Here is a 27,840-nt window from a genome sequence, read left to right as displayed (position 1 = left end):
AAGCGGTGCGGTGGCGCGCGCTGCGCTCAATTGTCTGGACGCGCCTTTGTCCCGGCGCGCTTTTGACCTGACACCGAACTTACTCTTCATTCCTTCTATAAAGGAATTTTTCTATACTAGGAAAACAAACTTTTCAGTGGTAGCCCCAACCCTATGGAATGCTTTACCATCTCATCTCCGTCACGAAAAACCTATCGACAAATTTAAGACTAACCTAAAAACGTTTCTTTTTCAATTGCGCTTGAATTTCTCTTCTTAAACCCACCAACCGCTTTTAAGAAGCGATCCTACCCCTAATGTTTTATCCTCTCTCTGTCCATTTCCTTTCTACCCCCTTTTTTTTTCTCCCCCTTTCTTATATCTAATAATGTAACTTTTACCCACTCCCCCCTTTCAACCATCACTTCAAAGTCCGTCTTGTCGATGTCTTTAATGTCCACCTCCCCTTCTTTCCATAGACATTTCCATTAACTATTATTATTTTTTTTAAATCTCTATTTTAATATTTTATTGTAAACCGGCTAGATACTCGTTGATGGTCGGTATATTAAAAATCAATAAACTTGAAACTTGAACTTGAAACACAATTGGTCGGGTGCCGACGGAATGACTGTGGGAAACGATCCTTGCTAAAGCATCGCTACGCGAAACATGTTGGATCAGAAATTTCCCCGATTGTTATGAACAAGATAAGTCAACTAAATCTGAGAGATTAAATGATCTATATAATCATTTAAATAACTTAAATGAATTTGATATTCAAAGCACTCTGAAGCGCTTTATTTGTTAGCACTTTCAAGAAATTGCACTTTAAGGTTAACCCTTTCAGGACCAAGGGACATATTTGTCCCATAACTTTAAAATCCTATAAATTTTGATTGGGATAGTCTACAGTTCTAAATTTGATATGTACGGATTCCATATGATACTGCCTTTATGTAAACAAACTGGTTCCGACATTCATTCATTAGCGTCGTTGCCAGATTGACGAGAAGATTCACTTGCCACACTGTCCATAAGCCAGAAGTGTGATTTTTAAAAAAAAAAAATAATGATATTTCACAAAAAAAATCAATTTTTTGGCATCTGCAAGCCCTTTTTACCATAAAAATGTCATCAAAACCACAAAAATTGGCCTACGATCCTTATGGTCCTGAAAGGGTTAAAAAGAGTAAAGCGATAAGAACCGGTGTGACTAAGTAGCACATAAAGCTAGCCACCATGACATTGTCCTTTTGATCACTTTTCTCCTCAACAATGAATTTCCTGTCTAATTACTTCTCTTTCCTCTTCCCCTCTTGAAGTCAGTCAATTTGTACCTTTGCTTAATCTTTTGTAAACCGCATAGAACTTTGCGGTATATAAGTTGTTATTATTATTATTATTGTTTGAGTGGCGAGTTGTGTTCTGAAGTCCGCTGGGAGATTCAAGGAGAACATGAAGAATGAATTAAGGAAACTGATTTAAACAATTTGTACTCGGGCCTGGAGGAATAGGCCTAATCCTCATGCCGGGTGAGTCAGAACCGGGATGCCCACTCTTCTCCTTACCTTTGCTTGCCAATACAACAGGAGGAAAGACAGATCCATTTGGTCCAGGAATTGCAGCACGCGTTAATGGCGCTGTTCCCCATGGCGTCTCCGAGGAAGGAAACGATCAGAACCGAAGCGGCAAAAGAACGCACAAAGGACAGTCGCTTGCTCAGACGCCAAGCCTCAACACCAAGGGGGGGGTCAACTTTCAGAGACCTGCTCTTCAGGCGAGATAACTCTCCGTCTTTAGACAAAGTTTTAGCCAGACCTAACTCGACTGGATTTAGGAGTGTTATTCATGAAGTTGGAGTTGCCAGGCTAAGCAACTCTTAAGCCTACTCCCGGAAACACCTCCTTTTTTTTATTTGTGAATTAAAAATGACAGATTTTCCAAAATCTGAAAAAAGAAAGAGGTTTCACAGGCCGCCTTCTGCAGTGCAGAGCCAAAGGCCAAAGTCTAATGCCAAGCGACAGCCAAACACTACAGACAAACGCCAAAGCGTGGAGATCAGATACAGAGCCAGACGATAAACACCAAAATTGCCAAACACCTAACTGCAAAAGCAAATACCACACAGGGAGCAAAATGCCAGAACCACTCAGCACGGGGAAACCCAGGTATTGAGAAGAGATGGGGAGCAGCTGTCTTCCTGCTGACCAGGGCTCTTACGGTGAAGTCACAATGCCACAACGTGCCTCAGTCAGGATCCCTGTTACCTGTTGGTTGCTCTTATCGATGACGTCACAATGTCGCTTAATAGTACCATATTGACAAATCTATATCAGCTTCCTGTGGCAGTCACCCGGGTTCATCGGAAAGTGGCCTGATACTGTGTCTGGCCCGCCGAGGGTAGCAGGAGCCTCAGAATTGTGCCCCTCTGTCTCCGTGCTGTATTTCTGGTCTTCATAAGGCAGGGAGACACGTGTAAGGGACTTCAATGATGCTTTCTTTGTGCCATTGTGATGTCAGCATTGGGCTCTGTAGATCTACACAGCAGATCCTGATTCGCGGAGATTCATGAAGGTAGAAGTGGTAACTTACAGAGGAGCCTTGGAAACCCTTAACAAGGGAAAGGGAAGGGAATGAAGACTTGTATACCACCTTTTTGTGGCCTTGGTATTCAAAGCTGATATTCAAAGCAGTGGTTATTGGAGGATTGAGTGACTTGCCCAGGGCCACAAGGAGGTGCACTGGGATTTGCTCTCACAGCATAAGAACATAAGAATTGCCCATGGACTTCTCTTTTAGGGAATTATCCAAACCTTTTTTAAAACTCTGCTAAGCTAACTGATTTCACCACATCCTCCAGCAACGAATTCCAGAGTTTAATTACACGTTGGGTTAAGAAATATTTTTTTTCGGTTTGTTTTAAATCTACTGCTTACTAACTTCATCCCATGACCCCTAGTCCTAAATTTAGGCACGGTTTCTGGGTGGAAGTGCTATTCTATAAACCAGGCCTAACTTTCCTCCTGGCTGTGGCGGTAACAGTTCCAACTGTTACTGCCGCAGCCACCACTAAAACCCGCGCTAAGTTTTTGTAAAGGGTTGGGGGGTTAAGCACTGCTTATAGAACAGCATTTTTTTTTTCTGTGACAATTTTTTGGGCACCATATATAGGGCTAGATTCACTAACTGCCAGATCGTGCCCGATCCGTGGCCAATCTGCGGCAGGCCGACTGATCCACAATGGGCCGGGATGCAAATGGGGGCAATCAGAGGAACACCCCCCCCAACGGCCACACAGATCGCTAGTGAGCAATCCTGAAGCATGCGCAGACCATTTTCTTTGCCTATAGATGGTCTGCGCATGCTCACCGTGAAGGAAGAGCTGCAATTTTTACTTTACTTTTTTTACTTTTTTATTTTACTTTGCGAGCCCATGGTTTTAACCTACTTTAAACCCGCAGGTTAAAACCACGGGCTCGCACTGCTCGGGGAAGGGCAGGAGAGTTGGAGTGGCGAGTCAGGGAGTTTTGTCATTCACCAGGCGCACAGGGAGATGGGGGAGAAGGAGAAACACACTGCATGGGGAGGCAGAGAGAGAGAGTCGGGGATGCAGAGAGCAGGTTCGGGGGAGGCAGAGAGCAGGTCGCGACAGAGAGCGGGTCGTGACAGAGAACAGGAGAGTCAAGGAGGCAGAGAGAGAGTCGGGGAGGCAGAGAGCAGGTCGCACCTTTCGGGGCAGAGAGCAGAGCAGCAGAGATGCAGGGGCTTTTTTGATGGTTTGATGGGCTGCAGGGCTGGGATTTCAGGGTGAGGACAGGCAGAAAGGACGTGGGCCCCCAGCAGTCGCTTCTTCTATTGATCGGCCAGCCCAGTCGGTGTCCCAGATTTGTTTAGTGAATCGCTCCTTGCCTACTTTGCATGCCTTTTCCTCTCATTTGCATGCACAGATTAGAATCGGATCAGCACAGGGGTTAGTGAATCGGGTCAGAGGAAAATGGAGTCTCAAAGGGGTCGCAAACCGATCGGTATACAATTGGTTTGCTTAGTGAATCTAGCCCATAGAGTTTAGCCCTATATGTTTTCACTAATAACAGTTCTTTATTCTAAATAAAGAACCTGTAACTTTTTTAAAGTTACCTTTTCCATCTTGTAAGAATTTTAAATCTAAAAGAAATTTTTCTACATTATTTTCATACTAAGCAGCTAAGTTTTGGAATATAGTTTATGGGTAATGTAATGCAAATGGCTGAATTTTTTTTTTTTTTAAAATTAATGGCCATAGTTCCATATACTATCTTTGCCATTAGCATGTGGCTATTAATGTGTGAGTCCCTATTGCCACCAATTATGTAGGCCATAAGAGTTTAAGTGCTAAACACAAGCTAATCATTAGCACATAGCACTGACGATTAGCACAGAACTCGCTCAATCTCTGCCCTTAGACCAGGGGTGTCAAAGTCCCTCCTCGAGGGCCGCAATCCAGTCGGGTTTTCAGGATTTCCCCAAGGAATATGCATGAGATCTATTAGCATACAATGAAAGCAGTGCATGCAAATAGATCTCATGAATATTCATTGGGAAAATCCTGAAAACCCGACTGGATTGCGGCCCTCGAGGAGGGACTTTGACACCCCTGCCTTAGACATACTACCCGCACAAAAAAAATAACACCCTCCCCCTATGTTATTATGAAGGGGCGCTGAAAAGTTCTCTGCACAACCAAAAAGAGAATGACGTGGATATAGTTCAATCAATGATCTGAAACAACGTCAAAAACATAGAATTTCATCTCTGCAAATTGCCAGTTTTCAGTAACGTTGTAGACAATTTCTTAACATTGCAAGCAAATTCGTACTAATCGGGTTTTCAGACCACCCCCCTGAGTATCATAACTCGCTGGAGTTGAATTCCTCATTCTTCCCAATGTAGCAAAAACTTACATATATTTTAATTTAATTTTTTTTACTTCATTATTTAAATAGTTTAAATAGTTTTGACTAAATAACTTTGCTTTTCAGCATTTCAGCAAAATTCTCCCCTCTACCAACGCGTTTTGCTTTGTCTTTATCAAGGTCGGGGAAACTAACGGCCTGTTTAGTATAATTTTATCTCATTTACTGTGCCGCCGCTGGCGTTTCGCTTTGACTGTGCCGCTGGCACAGTCAAATGAGATAAAGTTATAATTAGTTTCCCCAACCTTGATAAAGAAAAAGCGAAACGCATTGGTAGAGGGGAGAATTTTGCTGAAATGCTGAAAAGCTAAGTTATTTATTCAAAACTATTTAAATTATGAAGTACAGAAAATTAAATTAAAATATATGTAAGCTTTTGCTACGTTGGAAAGAATGAGGTCTTGAACCCCAGCGAGTTATGATACTCGGGGGGAGGGGTCTGAAATCCCATAGGCATTAGCACGAATATGCTTGCAATGTTATGAAATTGTCTACAACGTTACTGAAAATTGATATTGTGTTATACTGACTGAAAGTGAACTAATAAAGGGACAATCTCTGCAAATTGGCACTTAACGAAATAAAATAACACTCCTTTCAGCTCCAGTGGCAAAATAACGCTCAGAATTTAGGAAGTTGGTTGGTTGGGCTGAGAACTTTTCAGCACCCCCTCATATGTAATAAAAGTGAGCCAAGTAAAGGACAATCAAGCCATTGTGACATCACTGATGAGGTTGGCTCTTATTGGTGGAATGAAGTATTATGACATCACAATCTCAGCTCTGGTTACCAGAGACTGAAACTCTTCACACTACTAGGGGGGGGGGGAGTGCTGACAAGTTTTCAGCCCAACCAAGAAGAGAATGACGTGGATATGGTTCAATCGATGATCTGAAACGGCAAAGCACAGAATTTCGTTTCTGCAAATTGGCACTTAAATATATAAGATAACCCTCTTTTCAGCTCCAGTGGCAAAATAACGCTCAGAATTTAGGAAGTTGGTTGGTTGGGCTGAGAAATTTTAGCACCCCCTTCTAGTAACTAGCCCCCTCTTTTACTAAGGCGCGATAACCAATTAGCGTGCGCTAATCAAATTAGACTAACATGCACGTGTTAGCGTTTAGCGTGCGCTAATTGGTTTGTGCGCCTTAATAAAAGAGGGCCTAGGTCTCATCGCTTAAAATGGAGCCAGAGATAAAATAACCCAGCCTGTGGTAAAACAACCCCTCTGAACCACAGCCCACGTCAATATCTTTCTCCCTTAATGTCCTTCTACATTACTTTCCCATCCTAAGATGACCAGCGCGGATGGCAATCATAAATACATATTTAATATAGAAGGAAGCAGTATTAAAATACAATTGGAAAGTTAATGCACAGCTAAATGCATAAAAATAGAAAACGCAAGGATTGCAAGGATAAAGAGCTCGGCATGGAGTCTGATTTTCTCTGCTTTATGCCTGTGTATGTAAGCGTCTTTCTTTCTCTTCCTCCTTCTTGTCTCTCATTTTCTGCATCTCCTTTTTCTCACGGTGCTTTTTTCTTTTCTAATTCCTCTCTTTTCTTCTTCTGCACCTCTTGGATAGGCGGCAATAGCCTGCAGGTGGCTAAGTTTGTATGCCTGGCAGCTGAGAGACACCCAAAGCGGTGGAGATGAAATAACTTGGCGAGCTGGATGGGACAGCCAGTCCTTATCTGCTGACAATCTCTTGTGCACTCTTCCACTGACTTCCCATCACCATCTCTTCGCCTCTCTAGCTTTACCTCTGTCTTGCTTCGTCCGTTCTTTCCCTTCTGCGGTCTCTCTTTGCCGGCCCCTTTCCTTCTTTTACCCTTGCCAAATTCGGGGGTTTCTCTTTGTCACCTCTTACTCTTTTCTGCTGAGTGACGTACAGTCACCTGAACTTCCTGGAGGCTCTAAGCACAACCCTGAGTACAAGAAACAAAGAGAAATCACACTGCACAGAGAAAGAAAAGGCAAGCCTTATCTGCAAATGGATTAATTAGTGAAAAAAAAGAGAGACAGAGAAAGGTTGCATGAGAAACAAAGAAAGGAGGAAGAGAGACATAGAGAGGAAAAAAAGCCAAAGAGAGAGGAAAGGGAGGGGAAGTGAAAAGAAGAAGGGGAGAAGGGAACAAATACCTTCTCTTGTCCTGCAGATGAAGAGATCGGTGTGTTGAGCGGGAGATGGATAGGACGTTGGCTCCAATACCAGTTGAACTCATTCTCGTTGTGCTTATGGCAGTAGCACCTGGACAAGGTAAAAAGAATGGATTGGTTCGATCTCATGATTCCTTAACAGTTTGGGGGTTTCTCTGACATTTATTTATTAGGATTTTATAGTCTTTGCTTCATTTTTGGCTATGGGAAAAGCACTCGGGTCGTGTACAGCAGACGCTCGCCCTCTGATATTTATAACCAGTTGGAGCTGGGCCACCAGCTGCAAAACTGTTCCTACCGCTCTGATGTAAGGCTGCTAATGCCACTCCATTTCCGTAACATTCTTCTGAGCTCCAGACCTCTTTTCTATAACACTGTTTCCTAACTCCTGTCTACCTATTGGAAGGTCACTGAGGGCTCCCTCTGTGAAAAAAAAAAAAAAAATTCCTCTTCTATAAGGCTGCTTCACTTCTCATCCTGTTTATTTGGTTCTTTTACTCTGTCCGCCATGACAGACTTTTCACTAATGAAACCTTTGACTTTATTACCGGGCCTTAGTGGGGACACTCGCCAAACAAAGACTAGGGGGATATGCCCTGAAGTTACGTGGTAATACTTTTAAAATGAAGAGGAGAAAGTAGTTATTCACTTAGCAAATAATTAAGCTTTGGAACTCGTTGCCGAAGAAAGTGGTAAATGCAGTTAGCTTATCCGGGCTTAAAAAAAAAGGATTGGACAAATTCCTAGAGGGAAAAAGTCTATAATCTGCTATTAGGATAGACATGGGGGAAACCACTATGTATCCCTGGGATCCGTGGCATGGAATCTTGCTACTCTTTGAGATTCTGCCAGGTACTTGTAACCTGGATTGGCCACTGCTGGAAACAAGAGACTGCGCTAGATGGACCATCGGCCTGACCCATAAGAACATAAGAATAGCCTTACTGGGTCAGACCAATGGTCCATCAAGCCCAGCACGGCGGCCAATCCAGGTCACTAGTATCTGGCCAAAACCCAAAAAGTACCAATGTTCCATTCAGAATCCTAAAGAATAGCAAGATTCTGGAATCCCAACAAGTAACAAAAGATTCCGGAATCCCAGAGAGTAGCGACATTCCATGCTACCGATCCAGAGCAAGCAGTGGATTCCCCCATGTCTTTCTCAATAACAGACTATGAACTTTTCTTCCAGGAACTTGTCCAAACCTTTCTTAAAACCAGCTACGCTATCTGAGCCAGTATGGCTATTCTTATGTTTCAAGTTTATTAGGATTTTTATATACCGCCTATCAAGGTTATCTAAGCGGTTTTACAATCAGGTACTCAAGCATTTTCCCTATCTGTCCCGGTGGGCTCACAATCTATCTAACGTACCGGGGGCTATGGAGGATTAAGTGACTTGCCCAGGGTCACAAGGAGCAGCGTGGGATTTGAACCCACAACCCCAGGATGCGGAGGCTGTAGCTTCAACCACCGCACCACACATGTTCTTATGTAAAGGAGGGAATCTGAGAATGGCTTGAAGAGGGAACAAATTTGCACTAGCCAAGGCAACCGGTATGGCTAGCAGAAAGAGCCAGCATAAGGCCAGAAGCTATTTGGGACTTAAGCACACAAATAGTTATACACAAATTTTAGGCTTAATTATAAACTATACTTGTAGATGTAAGCTTCTTCGCTCAAGGGGTTCAGGGCATGGAATGGCAAGTTAATGCCTGACCTATGACGACAGAAGGGAAGTTTAGGAGCACTGGAGGGAATCTTGCGCCCATGCCTTTGAGGGGGTGGTAACCCCCTCCACGCTGCTGTTTTATGTGCCAGGGATCTATAGAAATGTGTTTTAGAAGACAGCAAACCTGGTTTCTAAAGCGGGTCTGCTCTGAGCAAGGGAGGCTGGTGGAAGTGGTGTTGCTTTGAGGAGAGGGTTGGAAGCTGCCCTTAATCTCTGAAACAGTCTGTGCTCAAACATCTCACTAATAGCTTTTGTTTTAGTTTAGAAAACAGAGAATTATGCTTAATCTACATTACATAAAGAAGGCCTGGCGAAAGCTTAGCGTAATGGTTTCAGTAAGATCGCTTGGATGCGCAGGGCAGTGACAGAGACTTTCACGGTATCGAGACTGAAGGACTAGGAAGCAACAAGCAGCTTATCCATAATACAAACAGCCTAATCCATGCAAAGGGCAGTGAGTGTTTTGTCCTTAGTATAAAGGTATATGGTACACTCATGTAGGTTGACAGAGAGGGGAGAGAGTGTTTCCTCCTTAATGTGCGATGTAATCCATATAAGGAGGACAGTAGGGCAGGGAGCGCATTGTCCTTAATATAAAGTTACTATATAGTACAGTGTAGTTACTTACCTGTAACGTAGGTTCTCCGTGGACAGCAGGATAATCTATCCTGCTGTCCACGGAGAACCTACGTTACAGGTAAGTAACTACACTTTTCTCCTTAATGTATACATGTAATCTGTGTAAGGAGATGATAAGGGCAGTGAATATTTTATCCGTAGTATAAAGTAATATTGTATATTCATATAAGGAGGACAGAGAGGGGAGAAAGAGTTTTCTTCTTAATGTGAAATATTCTCCCGATGATAGAAATTAATTTCTGAATTTTTGAATAAAAAAAATAAAAAACAGTCTTAGAGATATTTGGAGCATGGAGACAAAGCAGTATATTTCTGCATCTCAATGGCCACGAATTTGGACTTGGAGGTTGAAATGTACAGCGTCAGCGTCTATGAGACAAACTTGGTTTTTCTTGTTGCATAGGATTTTTGGACCCCAGTTCGTTTGCAAAAGTTAGAAAGTTCTAAATCTAATAGATGCTGGCATTGTCGTACTGATGTAGGAACTTTGGATCATCTGATATTCTATTGCCCATTGATACTTAATTTTTGGAAGTCGATATGGGGCCAAATTATTGTAGTACTTGGGTCATCGATACCACTGACTTATGAAGCCATAATTTGTGGTACTCTATTACATGTTAAACCTTCTTTGGATCGCTATAAAAGCCGTTTTTTCTTAATAATGATGGGAATAGCCATCCAGATGATAACACGCAACGGGAAGAGTTATGATTGACTTAATTATACTTTCTGGTGGGCAAACATGTTCTAGCTACAAATATGAAAGAATGAATGCTGAAATTTGAGGATACAGTAGTGCATTTGAAAGGGTGTGGAGCCCATTGACATCATTTATTGAGTCACAATAGCTGTCATGTACCTTTTCTTTTTATTTGTCCTCCTTACACATCCAGGGTGGGAGGGAGGGAGATGGGAAAACATTATAATTATTATTCATTATATCTATTTTATTGAAATTATACATGTGGTTTTATTTTCATTAGTTAAGGGGAGGAGGGGGTGAACATGTTTGTTGTTGAAATATTTGTATATTTGTATGTTTGTTTGTTGTTGAAATATTTGTATATTTGTATGTTTGATTCGTTTATGATTCAATTCACTGTATTGCACTGTTAATAATTGAAAACTAATAAAGATTTACAAAAAAAAAAAAAAAAAAGAAATATTCTCAATGAAGAACGGTAAATAACAGGGTTCCCCAGAGGTCTGTGCTGGACCTGCTGCTTATTAACATATTTATCAGTGATGTAGAGATGGGAATAACTAGTGAGATAATTAAATTTGCTGACGACACAAATTTGTTCAAAGTTGTTCAATCGCAGTAGGATTGTGAAAGATTGCAAGAGGATCTTTGGAGACTGGGCATCAAAATGGAAAGTGACGTTTAATGTGAGCAAGTGCAAAGTGATGCATGTGGGAAAGAGGAACCCGAATTATAGCTATGTGATGCTGGGTTCTGTACTAGGCGCCATCGCCCAGAAAAAGGGTCTAGGTGTCACCGTTGAGGATACGTTGAAATCCTCAGCTCAATGTGCAGCTGCGGCTAGGAAAGCAAGTAGAATGTTAGGAATTATCAGGAAAGGAACGTATTGTAAAGATTAATTTGAAATTGTTTCCCTTATACTTATCGATTTAAGGGGTAGGGAGGGGGGAATTTTATTATTACATGTTTTATATGATAATGGAATATAAGGGTGGGTGGGGTGGGAAAAGGGAAGGGATATGTTTTTATGTAATATATCAATGATTGTTTGTAAGTGATATAGTTAATGTTAAGCTGAATGAATATATTTAACACTTAATGTAATTTTGAAAATGAATAAAGAATATTAAAAAAAAAAAAAAGGAAAGGAATGGAATGGAAAATAAAGATGAAAATGTTATAATGCCCTTATATCGCCGCACCTAAAATACTGTGTGTAATTCTGGTCAGTAGCAGAATTAGAAAAGGTACAGAGATGGGCAACGAAAGTGATATAAGGGATGGGATGACTTTCCTATAAGGAAAGGCTAAAGCTGCTGGGGCTCTTCATCTTGGAGAAAAGATGACTCAGGGGTGATATGACATAACAGAGGTCTGTAAAATACTGAGTGGAATGGAAATGGTAGATGTGAATCACTTGTTTACCCTTTCCCAAAAAGCCTAGTGATTAAACTCTGGAATTCGTTGCCGGAGAATGTGGTGAAATCGGTTAGCTTAGCAGGATTTTTTAAAAGGGTCGGATAATTTCCTAAAAGAGAAGTCCATAGGCCATTATTGAGATGGACTTGGAGAAATCCACTGCTTATTCCTAGGATAAGCAGCATAGAATCTGTTTTACTACTTGGGATCTAGCTAGTTATTTGGGACCTGGTTTGGCCACTGTTAGAAACAGGAAACTGGGATTTGATGGACCTTCGGCCTGTCCCAGTATGGCAACTCTTATATTCTTATGTATCTGACACACATAAAACTGGCTAATAGACTGGTACCACCATATCTAAACTAAAACTAAACTAAACTAAACCTTGGGTTTATATACCGCACCATCTCCACGAATGCGGAGCTCGGCACGGTTTACAGGAAGAAGGATGAGAGAGGAACTACAGTGGAGAGATTAAAGAGTTAGGTGTAAAGGGGGAAGGTGAGAGGCCTAAGAGGGGGGAAGTGTTACTGTTTTGAGACTAGCCAGGTTTTTAGGTGTTTGCGGAAGAGTTGGAGGGAGCTTGAGGTTCGGAGAGGGGAGGTGAGGTTATTCCAGATCTCAGTGATTCTAAAGGGGAGGGATGACCCAAGTTTGCCTACATGGGAAATACCTTTTATGGAAGGGAAGGATAGTTTACAAATTTGGGAGGATCTGGAGGAAGTAGGGGTTGGGGAGTTCCATGCATTAATACCATCCAAACCAGTCACCAGTGACTTTTTTCTTTGGATTTTTAGACGGCGGGCAGGGTATATCACTCCTGTTTTTCCTGCCCTTATCTTCATTGATCCATTTTCCATGCGAACGGTTTTTGTGGAGCTTTCGATTAGCACCTCAACCCTGAAGAAGAGTTTTTGAAATGTAAATTCATGTCGGGAGGGGGGGGGGGTGAAGCCTCGGCTATAAGATAGGTTGCTTTTTATATAAAAACAAACAAACAGATAAGTAGGCCAAATAAGTGATGATTTGAAGCACTGTTTATTGAAAAATTAGGAAAATGGATCAATGCTGATACAGGCCGAGAAAACAGGAGTGATGTACCCTGACAGCCGTCTGAAGATCCATAGAAAAAAGTCACTGGTGATTTGATAGATTGACTTATGTATCTAAAGCAGATGTGCTGTCTTCAGTATAAATTTATACAGTATAAATTTATTCAGTATAAATTTATACAGTATAAATTCGACTGCTCCCAAAGCTCATAGAGTTCCTATGAGCTTCGGGGCAGCGTGGAGCATTCAATGCGGCTCTCTGCGTTAATAACCGCTGTCGCGGTTTAGTAAAATGGGGTGGTTATTCTTAATATGAAGCTATGTGATGTAACCAATGAATTAGGGGAGATGGAAGGGGTGCAACTGCTTTATCCTTAATATAAAGTAATACGGCATAAATCAAGCGTTACCTGTGATAAGAGGGACAGGCATTGTTCCAATATTTTCACTTTTTATTCACAGATATAACACCCAAATAAGGTTCCCTCTGTAAATGTCAAATGTTGTAAATTGCTTTTGAGCTGTATAGACAGAGCTGACCCTTGCGCAATATGCCATGTCCTCAATGGATGGTTCATTTTGTATCTGTCTTGTCAGTTTAGATTGTAAGCTCCTTCGAGCAGGGACTGTCTCCTTCAAGACTCTGTACATAGTATAGTAGTAGTGTGAAGAGTTTCAGTCTTTGGGAAGCAGAGCTGAGATTGTGATGTCATAATGCCTCATTCCACCAATAAGAGCCAACCTCATCAGTGATGTCACAATGGCTTGATTGTCCTGTACTCCCCTCTGCCCTCCAACCCAGCCAGCCGTTCCCCTTAACTGTATCCATGACATCCTATTTGTTTGTCTGTCTTGGCTGTTTAGATTGTAAGCTCCTTCGAGCAGGGACTGTCTCCTTCGTGACTCTGTACAGTGCTGTGTACATCTGGTAGCGCTATAGAAATAATTAATAGTAGTAGGGTGAAGAGTTTCAGTCTTTGGGAAGCAGAGCTGAGACTGTGACATCATAATGCCTCATTCCACCAATAAGAGCCAACCTCATCAGTGATGTCACAATGGCTTGATTGTCCTGTACTCCCCTCTGCCTTCCAACCCAGCCAGCCGTTCCCCTTAACTGTATGCATGACATCCTATTTGTTTGTATGTCTTGGCTGTTTAGATTGTAAGCTCCTTCGAGCAGGGACTGTCTCCGTCGTGACTCTGTACAGTGCTGTGTACATCTGGTAGCGCTATAGAAATAATTAATAGTAGTAGGGTGAAGAGTTTCAGTCTTTGGGAAGCAGAGCTGAGACTGTGACATCATAATGCCTCATTCCACCAATAAGAGCCAACCTCATCAGTGATGTCACAATGGCTTGATTGTCCTGTACTCCCCTCTGCCTTCCAACCCAGCCAGCCGTTCCCCTTAACTGTATGCATGACATCCTATTTGTTTGTATGTCTTGGCTGTTTAGATTGTAAGCTCCTTCGAGCAGGGACTGTCTCCGTCGTGACTCTGTACAGTGCTGTGTACATCTGGTAGCGCTATAGAAATAATTAATAGTAGTAGGGTGAAGAGTTTCAGTCTTTGGGAAGCAGAGCTGAGACTGTGACATCATAATGCCTCATTCCACCAATAAGAGCCAACCTCATCAGTGATGTCACAATGGCTTGATTGTCCTGTACTCCCCTCTGCCCTCCAACCCAACCAGCTGATTAAGGGTTTCCCTTAACTGTATCCATGACATCCTGTTTGTTTGTCTGTCTTGGCTGTTTAGATTGTAAGCTTTTTCAAGTAGAGACTGTCTCCTTCGTGACTCTGTACAGTGCTGTGTACATCTGGTAGCATTATAGAAATAATTAATAATAGTAGTGGCAAGAGCAGTGGCTTTTGTTTCTTGTGCCTGTCCTTAATAAGTGTAATACAGAGCTAACAGCAAGACAGTCAGTGAGAGCAGCAAGCTTACCCCGGACAGAATGATGTCCTTAAAATGGGGCTTGCTTTCTTTGTTTTTCAAAGAACTATTTTTATTATTATTTTTTTTTGCAATGGTGTATGCATTTCTAGACAATAAGAAATGTAACTGCTTTCTGTGCCAGAATTGATGTACATCAGATTAAGCAAACAGTTTATTTTGCCTAAAGCCAGTTTTTAAAAAGAGGGGCTTTATAATTCACAAGAACCCTAAAGACTCGTGAAATAAACCCTGTTGTGAAATGCTTGCTGACATGGCAGCAGCAGCTGTAGAGCCCATGAATCGTTTGATGTGGAACCCCATGCTTGTACTCCCATAAGGATAGATTTTCCAAAAGATAGTTAGGATATACCAGTGGAACGGTGGAAGTTACCTGCGTATATTCGGTAAACGTGATGTGGGTGCCGTGTTAGTCCACTTTCAAGGCCATAAATAGAATATAAGAAATAAGAAAACGACGGGAACAGCCATGCAGATGATAACACGCAATTGGAAGAGTTGTGATAGACTTAATTATACTTTCTGGTGGGCGAATTTGTGTTCTAGTCACAAATATGAAAGAATGAATGCTGAAATTTTAAAATGTTGTGGAGCCCATTGACATCATTTATCGCTTCAAAATAGCTGTCATATACCTTTTCTTTTTAGCTGATCTCCTTGCAGATCCAGGGTGGGAGGGAGGGTGGTGGGAAAAGCATTATTGTTTGCTATACTTATTTTATCTTTTTTATTGAAATTATATATGTATTTCTACTTTTATTAGTTAAGGGGAGGAGGGGGGGGAGAAAATGATTGTTTTTTGAATTATTTGTATATTTAAAGTGCGTTTCTTGATTTGTGTATGCTTAAATTCATCGTATTGCACTGTTAATATTTGAAAATTGATAAAGATTTACAAAAAAAAAAGAAATAAGAAAAAATGCTAAGCTGTTTTTTTGGGACTAACGTTTTTGGACTGGCTTTTGAAAGCTAGAACCTTCTTCCTCAGGTCAGGAATGAGCAGAGATAGCAAATATCAGAATATACGTAAATGGAGCAAAAACACTAGAGGCTCCTTTTACAAAGGTGCGCTAGCGGTAAGCGCACGCTAAAATGTCACGCACGCTAGCCTTTTAAGCAGGCGGTAATTTTTCAGCTAGCGCACCTTAGTAAAAAGAGCCTTAGGTATATTCAGCTACAGGATTTGAAAATACCTCCCTGCACAGAAGATAAAAAGTATGTACATATTTCTGTTGGTGAATACTGTAACCCACATTTAAAATATGGACATTCCCTGGGTATATTTGAGTTAGGGAGGAATATATTCTGGTCCTGTAACCCCTTCTGAGAACATAAGAACATAAGAACATAAGAAGCGCCATCTCCGGATCAGACCTTCGGTCCATCTAGTCCGGTGATCCGCACACGCGGAGGCCCTGCCAGGTATACACCTGGCTTACCCTATAGCCAACCATATCTCTATATGCCTCTCTCAAGGAGATATGCATCTAGTTTGCCCTTGAAGCCTAGGACTGTCGATTCTGCAATAATCTCCCCTGGGAGAGTATTCCAGATGTCAACCACTCTCTGTGTGAAGCAGAACTTCCTGATATTAGTCCTGAACTTGCCCCCCCTTAGCTTCATTTTATGTCCTCTTGTCCGTGTCAAATTGGACAATGTAAATAATCTTCTCTGCTCTATTTTGTCGATTCCTTTCAGTATTTTGAAGGTCTCGATCATATCCCCACGCAGTCTCCTTTTCTCAAGGGAGAACAATCCCAGTGTTTTAAGTCGATCCTCATATTCCAGTTTCTCCATACCCTTCACTAGTTTGGTTGCTCGTCTCTGCACCCTCTCCAGCAGTTTTATATCCTTCTTTAGGTAGGGAGACCAATGTTGGACGCAGTATTCCAAGTGGGGTCTGACCATTGCCCTATAAAGCGGCATTATAACTTTCTCCGATCTACTCGAGATTCCTTTCTTTATCATGCCCAACATTCTATTTGCCTTATTTGCCGCTGCCGCGCATTGTGCCGACGGCTTCAGGGTCCTATCTATCAGTACACCCAGATCCCTTTCTTGTTCACTTTTTCCCAGAGTTGCTCTTTGGGGACGGGATGGAAAACAAATTAAATAAAAAAAGTATTTTTCAAAATATGCGCTCAGTTTTTCCTGTGCAGGTCACTGCGCACCAATGGTTGGTCGAAGTATATGTGGGCACTGTGCGCTCGTGTACATTTTAGGTGGATTTTCAAACAGAAATGAATCTCTATTTGAAAATGTCCCTAAAGTTACATGGACATAAATGATGTCACCGCTAAGCAACTCACTCAAAATTAGCTCCAAAATGATCAAACATTCCAGGCAGGTCCTGAAGCATCCTTTTGATTTCTTCCAGAAGTTTCTGTGCTTTCCGCATCACGCTTGTAGGGGTTCTGCCCTTGCTGATCTCGAATTTTGCATCTTAAAATAAGCCATTTTGTTTCACTGACCGCTTTTCAACTCGAAGGTGGATATCTGGTGCCATTCCAAACGCCGTCCTTCTTCCCCAGTTAAACCCTGGCTAGATTTTATTGCTGCCCTGCCGTGCGAGTTCCACACAGGCATTTGTAAAGTCTGAGACCACCACTTCCATTTTATAGCTGGCTGTCTGACAAAGACTTTACCAGCTGCACCAAATAGAAATGTAAAGTGGGTTTAAATGTCACCCTCCAGTACTGGAATATTAATGAGAGAGCCGCATAGGGGGCAAGCTAGACAACTTTTCTGAGTTATGGCTCTCTTTTCTCAGGTAATTGACCTTTCTCCAAGAAATCTGCCATTTTTTTTCTACCATTAAAAATACCACAGAAATAAGATTAAAGTGGCTAGGGCTCTTCAGCTTGGAGAAGAGACAACTTGAGGAGATGTGATAGATGTCTATAAAATACTGAGTGAACGCAAATCGCTTGTTTAGTCTTTCCAAAAATACTAGGACTAGGGGGCATGCGATGAAGCTACTAAATTGTAAATTTAAAACACACCAGACAAAATATTTCTTCATTCAATGTATAATTAAACTCTGGAATCTGTTGCCAGAGAATGTGGTGGAAAGCAGTTGGCTTAGCAGGGTTCAAAAAAAGTCTGGATAATTTCCTAAAAGAAAAGTCTATAAGCCAGGGAAAAATCCACTGCTTATTTCTAGGATAAGCAGCATAAAATCTGTTTTACTCTTTTGGGATCTTATCAGGTACTTGTGACCTCGATTGGCCAGAATACTGGGCTTGGTGGACCTTCAGTCTGTCCCAGTATGGCAACTCTTAAGTTTCCATTCATGATATCTGATATTGAACCTCTGTCTGCAGTGTTCTACCACCTTACGTAATCTCACATCTGCTATCTGAGCATAGACCTCAACTGCATTTATCAGCCCAAAGAGCTGATGTGTGATTTCTATATAGAGACATTTTTATCACCGTTGATAATATAGGAGGAATCGTACATCTGACCGGAACAAATCCAAGAAAATTATGTTGTAAGAAAACAACTAGGCTTTTTTTAGATTAACCATGGTATTTATTTTTACAAATCTTGCAGCCTTTAGAAAAGTCTGTGACTGAGGCTGTGGCTTTGAGAGATGTCTGTAAACAAGTGTCTTGCACAGTCCTAAAAGATGTCCTCTTAAAGTTCACACCACAAGTTATGAGGTAGTGTGGGCAGGGTCTTTCTACCACCCTTTGTTCAGAAAAAAAATCATAAAAATGTAGGCCCATTTCAAAATCTTTTATTGTCTCACGCATTTCAGCTGATAGCTTGGCCTTTAGTTATCTTTAAAACTTTATAAACCTAATTTATTTATATTAATTATTGCCACTGCTTATATTTGATGAAAGCTGTTTGATTCACAGCACTATACAAGTGAAGGGAAATAAAGGAGACCAAACTACAAACAACCAAACTAAAAACACCAGTCGCTTTTACAGGAAAACAGAACCATCTTTAGAGCAGATTATTTCCACTTTCTTCATTTCCGGAAATTGGAAATGCAACAATTTCATAACAGATATTAACAGAGGAAACCCTGCCTGAGGCCTACCCGTGGAAGTAATAATTTTACCTCAGTGTTTTCATGAAAAAGTATTTGGCTCCCCAAAGTTAAGAATCAAATAAAAGAGCTATTAAAACAATAATATTTGGAAATTAAAGAACATCTTTATTCTATTAAAGACAGAAGTGTACGAACATGGGAAACATCCTGTCATTAGTTTTGTGAAGAAATTAACATTTTTGGTGGAAGCTTTCACTATCGATTTTAAGGCCAGAATACAGTGTAACATTTTTTCATGAATAAATGAAAAGCAGTGCTATTATTTTGTAAGCAATATGAAATTAATAGTACATTCCCAAGAAAAAATAGAGCTCAATCATAGGGGTTATAGATTTGAGTTTAGGCCACACCTCTCCTGCTGAATATCTGTGGTTAGATGCCATTATGCTATTTAACTGGCCAGTAGCCTTTCCCCTTGATATTCAAATAGCTTTGAATATCAAGGGGATAGAGTCTAAGAAAAGCCATACTGGGTAAGACTGATGGTCCATCTAGCCCAGGATTCTGCTTCCTATAGTGGACAATTCAGGTCAAAATACCTAGCAGAATTCCAAATGGTAGCAAGATTCTTTGCTACCATTTCCAGGGAGAGCAGTAGCTTTCTCCATGTATACCTTAATAGCAGTTTATGGACTTTTCCTCTAGGAACCTGTCCATACCTTTTAAAAAATGATCTCATCAAAGATGCTATCAGTAACAATATATATCTTAACAAAAGTAAGATCAATATCACTGTGAATCTGGGCTATAATTAAATCATTTCATAAAACAAGAGGGGAAAAGACCTCAGACATTTTGTATGTCGTTTCAAAACAGCCAAAGCTGATCAATCAAACGAAACATCCATGTAATCATAGGTCATTAAAAAAACCCTCTTGTAAATTTATATCTTAATGTGGTGTATTATCAACAATCAATAATAGTTTAGCATGCAAACTTAGCTTTTGGTTGGAGAAATCCTGATTCCAATGGGACCCGTTTCACCCAATGCTTCTTCAGTTAATCAGTGATGGAAAGTGAATAGGGAGGCTGGAACTAAACCAGTCCGCCAACATAATACCAACCAGATGCCATTACATCCTAAAACAAATAAAACATTCAATTAGACAGTAGTCACAAACAATACACTTTCTCCGTATTCGCGGTTTTGATTATTCACGTTTTTTAGCTTGCTGGCTCCTCCCCCCCCCTAATTACATTAGCTTGCATAGAGAAATCGCTGATTACAAGCGTTTCCAGAGAAGATCGCTGATTCCCGGCACTTTCTTCACCGTGTTTTGCCTCTCCTTCAGGAACAGGCCAGATCTACCACCGTGTGATTCGCGGTTTCACCACATTCACGATGGTTTTTAATAGAAAACAGCAAATAACATATGAAAAAGTTATTTGCGGTTTTTCTGTATTTGCGGTTCTGTTAATCCCCTATCACAGCAAATGCGGAGGGAGAAGTGCACTACCACACACACAGACCACAAGCCAAATCGGAAAACCCCGATCTGGGGAAAAGCTAAACAAACCATGGAAAAAGCCTGCACCCTTTTAAAATCCAGATGTGTAAATTGCTGTCACCCCCATCCTCTGGCAACGAGTTCCAAAGCGTAACTCTTTGGGGGTCCTTTTATTAAGGCGTGCTAACAGATTTATCACGCGCTACATGCTAAGGCATCCATTATATTCTAGGGGGCGCCTTAGCATTTAGTGGGTGCTAATCTATAGAGCGCGGTAAATCGGTTAGCGCGCCTTAACAAAAGGACCCCTTTGTTAGTTCAATCATCTTTTTTTAAAAAAAATTCTTTATTCATTTTCAAACTTACATTAAATGTATATATATATTCAATCACATGAACAATAAATATATCATTAACATTCTATCATTTTACATTACATAAATTCTTATCCCTCCCCCTTCCCACCCCTCCCTACCATATATTTCATAATCATATAAATACATATTAATAAAATATCCCTCACCCTACCCAAATTTTTTTTTTTTTAAAAAAATCATTTTATTAAGGAGTCAACAAGGGAAACAAGCAAATACAATGGGAATACAGGCAGACAACGGCAGCCATACTAATAATAAAAACATCAAAGGGCAACAAGCAAATAGTATACAGCCCCAAACCACAAAGCTCTGCTAGACAGCCTCTCTCCCATATCGGCTCCCCACATTTTCAATAATGTAGCATAGCACCAGAGCAAGCCCTCCCCCTACCACACCCAGAGGGAGAACAAGCACTCCAGCCATCGCAACCCAGACAAACAAACATACACACACCAGTTGCGCATCCCAATCATTCACACCCGCCTCCCCCTACCCCCCCCACTCCGGGAGACCAGAGGCAACCCCAGGAACACCTTCCATAAGGCCAAATAGGCCAACACCTCAGGATTAGCTGAGCGGGTGTGGTAGCACAGTTCAAAACGGGCCAAGTCGGTCATCTGGATGATCCAATATGATAAAGGAACAGGATCCTCCTGAGTCCAATAATGTAAGATAGCTCTTTTGACCGTCAGTAAAGTCAAATAAATAAAACCCTAACCAAATTAATTGATACATTTCAGTGAAACATTTTCAACTATGACATTCAAGGATAACATTGAACAATCAACCACAAATTGTGGTTTCTCTATTAATTTAGATGGAAGATTCCGAGTTAGATAAGGAATTCCGGTTGATTTCAACACCCGACCTGACTCCGATTGATCTTGAATGCTTGGAGCAACTTGAAGACAGCTCGGATGGGGGAAATACAACACGTATCTACCACTCCCCCGAAAAAGAAGGCCCGAAAGGAGAAGAACATTGTGGTAAAAAACAATGTTAAATATAGTAGATGGTGTTTTACATTGAATAATTATGTCAATAATGATATAGAAAAATTAAAGCAATTTTTCACTGTTAATGGTTTCCACACATCCTGAAATTTCTTGAAATATCCCCTTTGTAATGCAATAAATCTTTCCATTTTATAGATATGGCATAAAGAATTCCACCAAAAGCTATAATTTAATCTCCTCCAATCCTTCCAATTATATGTAATTTGCTGAATGGCAACACCAGTCATTAGTAGTAGTAATTTATTGTTGTTCGCAGAAATCTGACTTTTTGCTCTCATTTCCATACCAAATATCACAGTATCATAAGATAATGCCACTGGGTTTTCTAATAAACTATTAATTTGGTCCCAAATTGATTTCCAAAAATTCATAATAAATGGGCAATGAAACAATAAATGATCTAAAGTTCCTGCTTCTAGATGACAATGCCAACATCTATTAGACAATCATCTTTATTGAAATTTTTTTTTTAAATACAGAACAGTAGGGTAACAATGACCAATAAACACACGCACTTAATAGCACTAGTATCGCATTTTGTCAATCATTACCACAAAAGAAAATCGAAGGTAGGAAACATCCTACCAAATCAATAACCAAAGAGAAAAAGTAAAACTGGTCAGACGTGTAAAGTACAATATACAAGCAAGATCAGGTTACAAATGTTGTTATCAGAATGAGCATAAAGAACAGTACAGCTTAAGTCATCTTGGGGGTGGGTTAGGGACCCATAGAGAAGAGGACCCATGCCCATAAGCCCCTGTAATCACTGCATTGATACTTAAACATGTGCATTCCCCTATACACCCCCAAAACCCCTTTTGACTGGCATATAAGTAGCTCCTGAAGTCATAAGGGCTATTGGGGTGGTAGATAAGTGGGTCTAGGGGATTCTGGAGGCGGTTTGGGGGGACTCACCGTCACCTATAAGGGAGCTGTAGTGAGGAGAAGCCATGGCACCCTTTTTGTGAAGTTCACAGCAGTGACCTGTAAGGTACCCCACTATTTAGGTGGCATGTCTGGGTGTTCAATCCATCACTTTGCAGACCCCTGCCACGTCCAACAGGGCTTGTTCTAGGCGTTTTGGACTTGGACGGAAAGTTGGACGGAAATGTAGTATAAAGATGGACAATTTAGCGGCTTGGACGATCAGACCGGCAGGACGTATAATTAGACGATTTTCGAAAGTAAAAAAAAAGTTGGACGGTATCTTTCGAAAATGTGTCTTAGGCTCTTTTTAACTTTGGACGACTTGCGAGATGGACGTAAACGGACTTAGATGTCCCTTTCGATTATGCCCCTCCACGCATCTTATTGTCACTGGTATGTTTATAATCAATCTTTCACAGATCCTCAACGAGGCCACAACCCACTCAGTATACTCTCATAGTGAGTGGCTTTATGCCTCAAATCGTCACTGGATCATTCTCTTATTTAATATTTTTACTTTTTTACTTAATATTATTTATATAAATATGTACTACATATTTACTATATATGTACTACATACGTTTTCTTTAATAAATATATACTAGAAGTACTTAGCTGTATGGTCTTGATTCAAAACAGGGGAGATACATTGACATGTTTCACCCATCCATTTTAGTAGGTTTTTTCAAGGCTACCACTCCCTATTATGCTTGACGCAATTCCAACAGACCACAGCGTTCAGGGTAAGCAGTCCCCATGTCTTTCTCAACAACAGACTATGGACTTTTCCTCCAGGAACTTGTCCAAACCTTTCTTAAAACCAGCTACGCTATGTGCTCTTACCACAACCTCTGGCAATGCGTTTCAGAGCTTAACCATTCTCTGAGTGAAAAAATATTTCCTCCTATTGGTTTTAAAACTATTTCTCTGTTTGTCTACTTATTAAATTTGAACGTCATATTGCTGAACGTCATAATTCTCTATCCTCCTATACTAAAACATGGTCATTGTTGTTAGATTATTGTAACTCTGACCTTTGACTGAATGCTTAACTGATTGCTAGATTAATTGCCTTCTATGCCTACAATGTTTTAGATTCTGATGGATCTCCCAGATTACGCACTGTGCCTTTCTATACATGGTATACTTACCTTCTCTCATTTATACCTGTCTACCACTACTGTAAACTAAACTAAACTAAGCCTTAAGTTTATATACCGCATCATCTCCACGGAAGCGGAGCTCGACACGGTTTACAAAGCTTAAAAATACAAGAAGAGAGGGGAGAGAGAATTTACAAGAGCATATGAAAAGAGGGGAAGTAAGCAGGAGATGTTATATATTAGAGAAAAGCCAGGTTTTCAGTTGTTTTCGGAACAGTTGGAGGGAGCCCAGGTTCCGCAGCGGGATAGTGAGATCGTTCCAAAGGTCCGTGGTTTTGGAGAGGAGGGATCTTCCCAGTTTGCCTGTGTGGGGGGTGCCATGTAGAGAGGGGAAGGATAGTTTATGTCTGTGGGCGGATCTGGTGGTAGCAGAAGGGCAAGGAAGGATAGAGGGATTAGTGGCGGAAGGATGCCATGAATTATCTTGAAAGCCAGACAGGAGCATTTGAAGTGAATTCTGGAAAGTACAGGGAGCCAGTGAAGATTGGTAAGTAAGGGGGAGACGTGATCAAATTTGCGTTTAGCAAAAATCAGTTTGGCCGCAGTATTCTGGATGAGCTGGAGTCTGTGAAAACTTTTTTTTGTTAGGCATAGGTAAATGGCATTACAGTAATCGAGTTTGGATAAGATGATGGATTGTACCAGGACGGTAAAGTGTTTTTGGTGGAAATAGGATCTAACTTTCCTCAGCATGTGAAGGCTGAAAAAACATGATTTTGCCAAGGAATTCAGGTGATCGTTGAGGGAGAGGGAGGAATCGATAATGATGCCAAGGACCTTGCTTGAGAACTCAAGGTGAAGAGCAGGACCTGTGGGTAGAGTGAAGAGGGTGGGCAGGTGTACTAACTTTGGGCCGAGCCAGAGTAGTTTTGTCTTTGATTCATTTAATTTCATCTGAACAGAGAGGGACCAGGCATGAAGTCTCATTATGCATGAGGTGATGTTCTCTTGGAGGTTTGTAAGGTTCTGGTCTGTTTCGAGGAGGATAAGGATATCGTCTGTATATGTGTATATTGTTTCAAGGGGGGATAGTTTGAGAAGCTTCAGGGAGGTCATATACATGTTGAAGAGGATAGGAGATAGGGGAGAACCCTGTGGGACCCCGCAGGATGGTGTCCACGAAGCGGATTTGGAGCCATTTGCGTTGACAATGTAGGAACGTGCGCGAAGGAAGTTTGAGAACCACTTTAGGACAAAGGAGTCTATTCCTATCTCAGAAAGTTGGTAGATTAGTATGTCGTGGTGCACGACGTCGAAAGCTGCGGAGAGATCGAACTGTAGGAGAACAGCAAATTTGTTTCGGGCGTGAAGTTTTTGAACCTTTGAGATTAAGGAAACTAGGAGGGACTCGGTGCTGAAGTTGGGCCTAAATCCGAATTGGTAGAGTTGGAGGATGGAGAATCTCTCTAGGTAAGAGGAGAACTGGGTAGCGACTATGGTCTCCAGAAGTTTTGTTAAAAGAGGGATGTTAGCTATGGGGCGGTCGTTCGATGGTAAGGAAGGGTCAAGATCGGCTTTTTTCAGGAGAGGGGATAAGGCAATGTGACCCATTTCTGATGAGAACAGGCCCGATAGTAAAGCTTTGTTTATAAGGTTTGTAAGGGAAGAGATGGCCTGCGCTGGGATGTTTTCGTAGAGGTAAGATGGGAAAGGATCTAGGATGCACTTGCAGGATTTAAGTTTGAGGCAGAGTTTAGAGATCTGGGGCTCGGATACAGGTTCGAAAGTAGTCCATGATCTGTCAGCAGGGATAGGGTCGGAGTCTTTCAGAGGAAGAGAGTTGTAAAAGATAGCTGGGGGGAACGAACTCTTTATGGTAGTGATCTTCTCGTTGAAAAAATTGGCTAAGTCATTTGGAGATGGGAGGGTGGGGGAGGGGGAGGAGTCGTTTTTAGAAGTTAGGTTTCACCAGATGTGGAAGAGTGTACTGTTTTGGTTTTTTGATCTGGAGATTTTATCTCCATAGAAGATCTTCCTAGCTTTTTTTAGTACGGAGTTGTAGGATTTGATGTTTTCTCTCCAGGATTGCCTATCTGAAGGGGATTTCGATTTTTTCCATCTTCGCTCTAGGGCTCGGCATTTCTGTTTTAATTCCCTGTGGTATGGGAGATACCAGGGGGCCTTGTGAGAGTAGGAGATGGATTTAGTGGCTAGAGGGGCAAGAGCACAGTACGTGGTTTCGGAAAGAGTCACCCAGTTGTGCCAGAATGCGTCTGGGTCTGTGTGAGTGGGAAGAGGAGGGAATTTGTTGAGGAACTGGGACCAGAATAGTTCACTAGTGATTTTTTTTCGGTAGGTGATGGAGTTTGAGGCTCGGGTAGGGGTACCAAGGACTGACATGAAGACAGGGAGGCAAAAAGAGCCTAGGAGGTGATCAGACCAGGGGACAGGTTCCCAACGGGTCTCATCAGTGGAGGTTTTGTGCTCAGTCAGGTCAAGAAAGCTGATGATGTCGATGGAGTGCCCCTTTTCGTGGGTAGGGGTGGGCGGTGGGGCGGTGAAGCCTAGAGAAATGAGGAAGTCTTTGAAATCAGTTGTGTCCTTGTTGGTGTTGTCCTCTAGGAGAAGGTTTATGTTGCCAATGATCAGTAGTCTTTGGAATTTTAGATAGGCCCTTGTTATGGTCTCAAGAACAATTTCAGAGGATTTGTTCCAGGGGGTGGGAGGGCGGTAAAGTAACAGGATGCCTAATGGGTGGGGATGAAGTTCATCATTTATTGAAGCTAACATGAATTCTAAGGAAGGATGGCTGCCCTTTTCAAGAAGCTCAACATTAAAGAATGTTTTGTAGAGAAGGGCAAGACCTCCTCCTTTCCGGTTTATTCTAGGGGAGAAAAGACCATGGTAGCCTGGGGGACAGAGTTCATTTTGAGTGAGTAAGTCATCTTTTTCGATCCATGATTCAGAGATGCACAGAAAACCCGGGTCACGATCCTCGAGTAAATCTCTTATTATTTGGGTCTTATTTCTGACGGATCTGGCGTTACAATAGAGGGTAGGGACTGGGGTGAGAGAGTCTGAGGTAAGGTTGGGTAGGTTTGCTGGGGGAACAGGTTTCAAGGAGGCGAGGTTAACTCCTCGGTGTTTTTTGAAGTGATGGGGTCTGGTGGGTACTAGCGTGGGGATTCTGAGGCCAGGACAGGTGTTGTTGATGAATGTGGCATCGGGAGAGTTTGGGGGGAGAGGTTTTTGGGAGTGGGAAGTGTTTGTGAGGGAGAGGAGAAGGAGGAAAAGGGGCCAGAGTGAAGGCTTCATGGTTGGAGTCAGGTGGGCCAATGAGAAGGGGTTAGTCAGAGAATTTGCCAGGAGGAGGGGAAGGAGAAGAGAGAGTTGAAAGAAACAGGCAGTGCAGTTAAAGATAAGACAAGGAGTGTATCCTGGGGTCGGGAAAAATTTTTTATTTTTTATTTTTTAAATTATTGATTGATTTATTTATTTTATTTATTTTTGGATTTGCCGACCAGGGGGGGGGACAAGTTAAAAGTACACGTTGCCAGTTAGAAAGTTGGGCAGGGGCAGCTGCCCGAAGTTGCCGGGCTGAAAACGGACCTTTTCCTGCTCCTGAGGAGGTCAGGCGAAAATGTAGGGGTTTCGGGGGCGGAGCAGGGTTCCCACGCGGCCCGAGTCTCAAGCTGAAAGTTAGGAGCAGCACCCGATGGCAGAGGGCTGCTCCCGAAGAAATCCGGTGAAGTTAGCAGGGGATTCGGGGGCGGAGCAGGGCTTCCACGCTGCCCGAAGATTGCTGGGCTGAGAGTGAGGAGCTCCCACGCGGCCCGAAGTTCCTTCCTGCGGCAGGAGAACAGTTTTTTTCGTTGGGGCAGCTCCCGGTTTCAGTGGGGCTGCCCTGAAGAGAAGAGCTGTGTGAGCTGCTCTGCAGGGGGCTTCGGGAGGCGGAGCTGGACTCCCACGCGACCCGAAGTTCCTTCCTGCGGCAGGAGAACAGTTTTTTCGTTGGGGCAGCTCCCGGTTTCAGTGGGGCTGCCCTGAAGAGAAGAGCTGTGTGAGCTGCTCTGCAGGGGGCTTCGGGAGGCGGAGCTGGACTCCCACGCTCCTACTGTAGCTACTTTACTTATCCAAAATTATTCTTCATTTCTCCTACATCATATATTTTGAGTTGCTGTATTTTATTTTTCCTTCTGCCATTTATTTATTTATTCAATTTTTTTAGCCCGTCCTCCCAAAAGAGCCCAGAACGGGTTACAATGAATATATTGGTGCATTAAAATTATAAGTAAGATAGG

At 41.8% G+C, this 27,840-nt stretch overlaps 1 protein-coding gene across 12 annotated transcripts in view; it reads left to right on the top strand.

Moving 5' to 3' along the window:
* Positions 1 to 27,840, top strand: part of CD6 (CD6 molecule) — a 70,803-nt gene that overhangs the window by 12,084 nt on the left and 30,879 nt on the right. For 8 of the 12 annotated variants that reach the window (XM_033919636.1, XM_033919644.1, XM_033919642.1 and 5 more), the window contains exon 2: positions 21,308 to 21,476. The exons of 2 other annotated variants lie outside the window; for them this stretch is intronic. In XM_033919636.1, coding sequence (XP_033775527.1) covers positions 21,408 to 21,476 — 69 coding nt within the window. In that variant the 5' untranslated portion in view covers positions 21,308 to 21,407. Of the gene's footprint in view, positions 1 to 6,532; positions 7,196 to 21,307; positions 21,477 to 27,840 lie in introns of those variants that run through there. 2 more of the 12 variants (XM_033919631.1, XM_033919634.1) reach the window with 2 other exon arrangements.

The sequence above is a fragment of the Geotrypetes seraphini genome, chromosome 14, assembly GCF_902459505.1.
Source record: "Geotrypetes seraphini chromosome 14, aGeoSer1.1, whole genome shotgun sequence".
Classification (NCBI taxonomy): domain Eukaryota; kingdom Metazoa; phylum Chordata; class Amphibia; order Gymnophiona; family Dermophiidae; genus Geotrypetes; species Geotrypetes seraphini.
Note: the sequence above shows the minus strand (reverse complement) of the source record. Positions and strands in the feature narration are given on the sequence as shown.